At 13.8% G+C, this 4,516-nt stretch overlaps 2 protein-coding genes across 2 annotated transcripts, besides 6 other annotated features; both read left to right on the forward strand. All coding sequences in view use genetic code 6, as the record gives it.

Annotated features, from left to right (window-relative positions):
* The first annotated feature begins 33 nt into the window (after nt 1–33).
* Nucleotides 34–88: a microsatellite.
* A 587-nt stretch (nt 89–675) lies between these two features.
* Nucleotides 676–710: a microsatellite.
* A 237-nt stretch (nt 711–947) lies between these two features.
* Nucleotides 948–1,603, forward strand: IMG5_087150 (hypothetical protein; the record flags this gene model as incomplete). The annotated part of the gene is made up of 3 exons (XM_004035779.1): nt 948–1,030; nt 1,193–1,269; nt 1,575–1,603. The coding sequence occupies 3 exons, from the start codon at nt 948–950 to the stop codon at nt 1,601–1,603; spliced, it is 189 nt and encodes a 62-aa protein (XP_004035827.1).
* Nucleotides 1,604–1,628: a microsatellite.
* An 876-nt stretch (nt 1,629–2,504) lies between these two features.
* Nucleotides 2,505–2,617: a microsatellite.
* A 437-nt stretch (nt 2,618–3,054) lies between these two features.
* Nucleotides 3,055–3,096: a microsatellite.
* An 18-nt stretch (nt 3,097–3,114) lies between these two features.
* IMG5_087160 (short chain dehydrogenase reductase family protein, putative) lies at nt 3,115–3,855 on the forward strand (the record flags this gene model as incomplete). The annotated part of the gene is made up of 2 exons (XM_004035780.1): nt 3,115–3,501; nt 3,549–3,855. Coding segments are annotated over exons 1-2 (636 nt in total), but the record flags the coding sequence as incomplete, so codon positions are not given.
* A 470-nt stretch (nt 3,856–4,325) lies between these two features.
* Nucleotides 4,326–4,394: a microsatellite.
* The last annotated feature ends 122 nt before the right edge of the window (nt 4,395–4,516 follow it).

Below are 4,516 nucleotides of genomic sequence, written 5' to 3' on the forward strand. Positions count from 1 at the left end.
TATGAATATCATAATAGTATTAGAATTACAATTATAATGATATATATTAAAATATAATTTGATTTATAAAAAATAATATATATATATATATTTGAATTAATTCTTAAATTTATCACTCAAAATCATTATCTGATATTTCATCAAATTCTTAATTTTTTTTTTTTAAATAAAATAAAAAATATTTAATTTAATTTATACATTCATGATTTTCAAATTATTAATTCTCTTAGTATATTTATTCATGATTATATTCATCATAATTTTCTTCATCATCATCATTATCTATATTTTTTTAACAATAAAATTAAAATAATTTATAAATTATAAATTAAATACACATATTTAATTTAGATTAAATCATATGGATTATTTTTTCAACCTATTATATATTATATTTTTTAAAATATTATTCTTTTTTATATTTTATACTTATTCTATTTAAACGAATTTTTAATTTAAATGTAAAGGGTGTTCTTTAAATAATCTCTAAGCAACTTTTTGAGGATCAGGAATCATTATCAAATCGTTTAATTCGATTATATATAATCTCTTTTTTTTATATTTTTCATTTAATTTGTATACTAATCCTATTTAAGGAGGATCTAGCTTTACTACCCATGAAACAGGCACTATTTTAGTAGGTATACCTAAGTTCATATTTTTTTAATTTTTAAATTTTTTTGTTTTTTTTTTTTTTTTTTTTTTTTTTTGTGAAATTAAAAATTGATTTACCTTAATAAATAATTATATATTTAAATATTTTTTATTTAATTTTTTTTTTTTTTGTAATATATATTATTTTAGTTAGTATTAATAATTTTTTAAAATTATAAAAAACATAATTAAAATAATAAAAATCTAATCTCTAAGTATGATAAAATAATTCATATTATTTTATATTATTTTATTCCTTATATTTTAATAATAATAGTAATAATAAATATAAAATGTCAAGTACTCCTTTAGGAAGAACCGGTATAAAATTAGTTGCAAATATAGGTGTTATATGTATGACATATAGTACGTATAGGTAAATTTAAATACAAAAAATAATATTATTTATAACTTTATAACCAATATACATATAAAGTATTTACAGATACGAATAAAAAATTCAAAAATATGAAGCCTTAAAAGAGTATTTATAAATAAAAGTAAAAAAAAAATATATTAAGTTTTTTTTAAAAAAAAGACATAAATAATAAATGGGATAAGAATTTACAGATAAAGATTATGATGAAAACGATAAAGAATTTATGACTTAGCACTGTAAATTAATAATATTATATTTTTCGTTTTTTATAAAAAAAACTAAAAAGATGGTAGAAAATTATAAGAGCGAACATATAATTAAGCAATATCATTAGATTAAATAAAACTTACATTAGATAATAAAGTTTTTATTTCTTTTATTGAAAAAATAAAGAACTTTTATTAATTTTTTTTCTAGAAATTAGAAAAAGAACAAAATAAAAATTCAGGAGATACAACCAAATTATAATAATTAGATGAATAAATTTAAATATTAGAAGAAGCATATAAAAAAAAAAAAAATATCCTTATACCTAAAATAGCAAATCTTGTAGATCGTAAAGATTTATGAAAAATAAAAAATAAAATAAAAAATATTTATTTATTTATAATATAATATAAGATATAAATAACTACACTTATATTTAATAAAAAAATAATATTATAATGTATATATTAATTTTTTTCTTTATAATATATAAACTAGAATGCTTCATTTAAAATTTAATAATAAAAATTAAATTATGTCTTTTTTTATTTTTATTTTTTTCTATAAAAAATTCTATAATCTAAATAAAAAATAAATAAATATTAAGTTAATTTTAATTCTAAATTTTAATAAAAAATTATATTCTTTTTGCTTTATATATACAATTAGTATAAAATTCTTATATTTTACTATTTTAAATTTCTTTATTTCTCAATTATATTTTTTAAGTAGTGATTAATTAAGGGATATATCTTCTCTTTTTTTTTTTTTTTCTTAAAATAATTTTTATCTCAAATTATTGTTTTTTTATAATAATAACTGGTAAATTATATACTATATATTTAATTTTTTTTTAATTATTATTATTATTATTAAAATTAATTTTATTCTTTTGAAAAATAAATTATCTAAATATAAAATTTTTTATATATTTTCTTAAAAATATTTATATTTTTTTATTAACTAAATTTTTTATAATTATTATACATTTTTTTATTTTTTCTATATTTTTATTATTATATAAATAAATTTTTTAAAACATTTTAATTTCTATATTTGTTTACTTGAAAATATTCTAAATATAAGAATCAATAAACTAAATAAACATCTTTTCAGTTTTTTTATTTTATCAAAAATATTCCTATAAATTATTTTTTTATTACATATTTTTTCTTTTTGGATTATAATCTTAATTTATGGAATTTATTATAATTTTAATTAAAAAAAATCTTTTTTTTTTTTAAAAAAAAAGCAAAAATCGATTTATTTTTTAGATTTTTAATATTAATAATTTTTATATTACATTATATTTTTTTTCTTTTTTATTTTAATTATTTTTTGATTAAAAATTAATTTTTTAGATTTTTTATTTAAATACTTTCCAAAATTTATTTTTATTTTGATTATTTTCGAAAGATTTTATTAAAGTTTTAATTAAATTTATTATTTTCAAAATTATTTTATAATTAATTACTCTGTAGTTTATTATAGTTTAAATATCCATTATTTTTTTATAAATTTTAAAGATTATTTCAAAATTTTTTATTTAAGAATAAATATATATTATTTTTCATGAAAATATTTTATAAATATATTAAAAAATAAGATTTTTCTAATTTATATATAATTAAAAAGTAAATAAGATCTTAAAATTAAAAATGTTTTTTTCTTAATTGTAGGAATAATCGAAATAATAGGCCTAATGATAATTTATAAATTTATAGAAAAACACATGTATTCAAAATAAAAAAAATATCATATAAAATAGACCAAGAAACAACTATATTAATGACAGGCGCTACAATGGGAATAGTAAAATAAACTAAAAAAATAAAAATAAAACAAACAAACAAAAAGGGTAAAATATTAGCCTATAAATTTGCCGAACATAATAAAAGTAAAATAATAATATACGACATAAGAGAAGATTTAATGTCCGAAATTATAGACGGAGTAAATAAAAGAGGAGGTGAATGTTATTTTTAAAAATGTGATATAAGCGAAGAACAAGAATTAGACAACAATGTTCAATAAACTTTATAAAAATTCAAAAAAATTGATATTTTAATAAATAACACTGGAATAACAAATTGTAAATTTTTTAGAAAAAATTCTTTCGAAGATATAGAAAAAGTCATGGCTGTAAATTTCCTTGGACCAGTCTCTTTAATAAAAAAAATACTACCAAATATGCTTGATAATAATTAAGGACATATAGTAAATGTTGCTTCTATAGCAAGTATTATACCTTATATAAAAATGTAATAAAAATAAACAAAATATATATTTTTATAACAATAACAAAAAGGACTGATTACTGTGCAAGTAAAGCTGCTTTATCAGGATTCCATAATGGTTTAAGATTAGAATTAAAAAATATGAAAAAAAATATATATACAACACTTATTTATCCTTAGGATGACAATACTGGCATGCTTAAAGCTTTATAAACAAAATTAAAGGGTATTTTACCTATATTTGACGAAAATATGATTGCCGAGAAAATATATAACTCTATTCTTTAATAAAAAGAGGAGATTTTTATTCACTGGAGTTGGAAATAAGTTGCTATTTTTTTGAGAATTTTGCCTATTTTTTTAGTAGATTGGATTAGTGTAAATTTATTGGATGGAAAACATAATATTAAAAAAAAATGAAATATATTTTATTCAAATATAAAATTAAATTATCATTTTTTATCAATTTATATTTAGCTGTTTATATTATTACATTTTTTATTTTTATTAAGATATTATTTATAAATTATCTTATTTATTTTGTTAAAAGTACTAAATTTAGAAATAAATATCGTTTAAAAATGAATAATTAAAAATATACTTTAGATCTAAAACTTTAAAAATAATATATAAATAAATATAATAATTTTAGTAATATAATAAATATAAAAAAAAAATTGAAGATTTAAAATTAAAATTTGATTTATTATTTATATCCACAAAAAATTTATAATGATTATTTATTTTATATATATTTTAATTTTTGTTTCAATTAAGAATATATAAATTTAATAATAAAATTATTATAAAATAAACATATTTTTAAATGTAAAAAAAAAAATTAAAAAATATATAATAATATATATATATATATATATATATATATATATATATATAAATATATATATTATAGATATTTTTTTATTTATTTTATTTATATATATATTATAATTAATTTATTTTACATTTTTTTTTTTTATATAAATCTTTTTATTTTGATTTTTTTTTAATTATTATAAAGAATATTCTATAATATTAT

The sequence above is a fragment of the Ichthyophthirius multifiliis genome (assembly GCF_000220395.1).
Source record: "Ichthyophthirius multifiliis unplaced genomic scaffold scaff_1120509250653, whole genome shotgun sequence".
In the NCBI taxonomy this organism is placed as follows: domain Eukaryota; phylum Ciliophora; class Oligohymenophorea; order Hymenostomatida; genus Ichthyophthirius; species Ichthyophthirius multifiliis.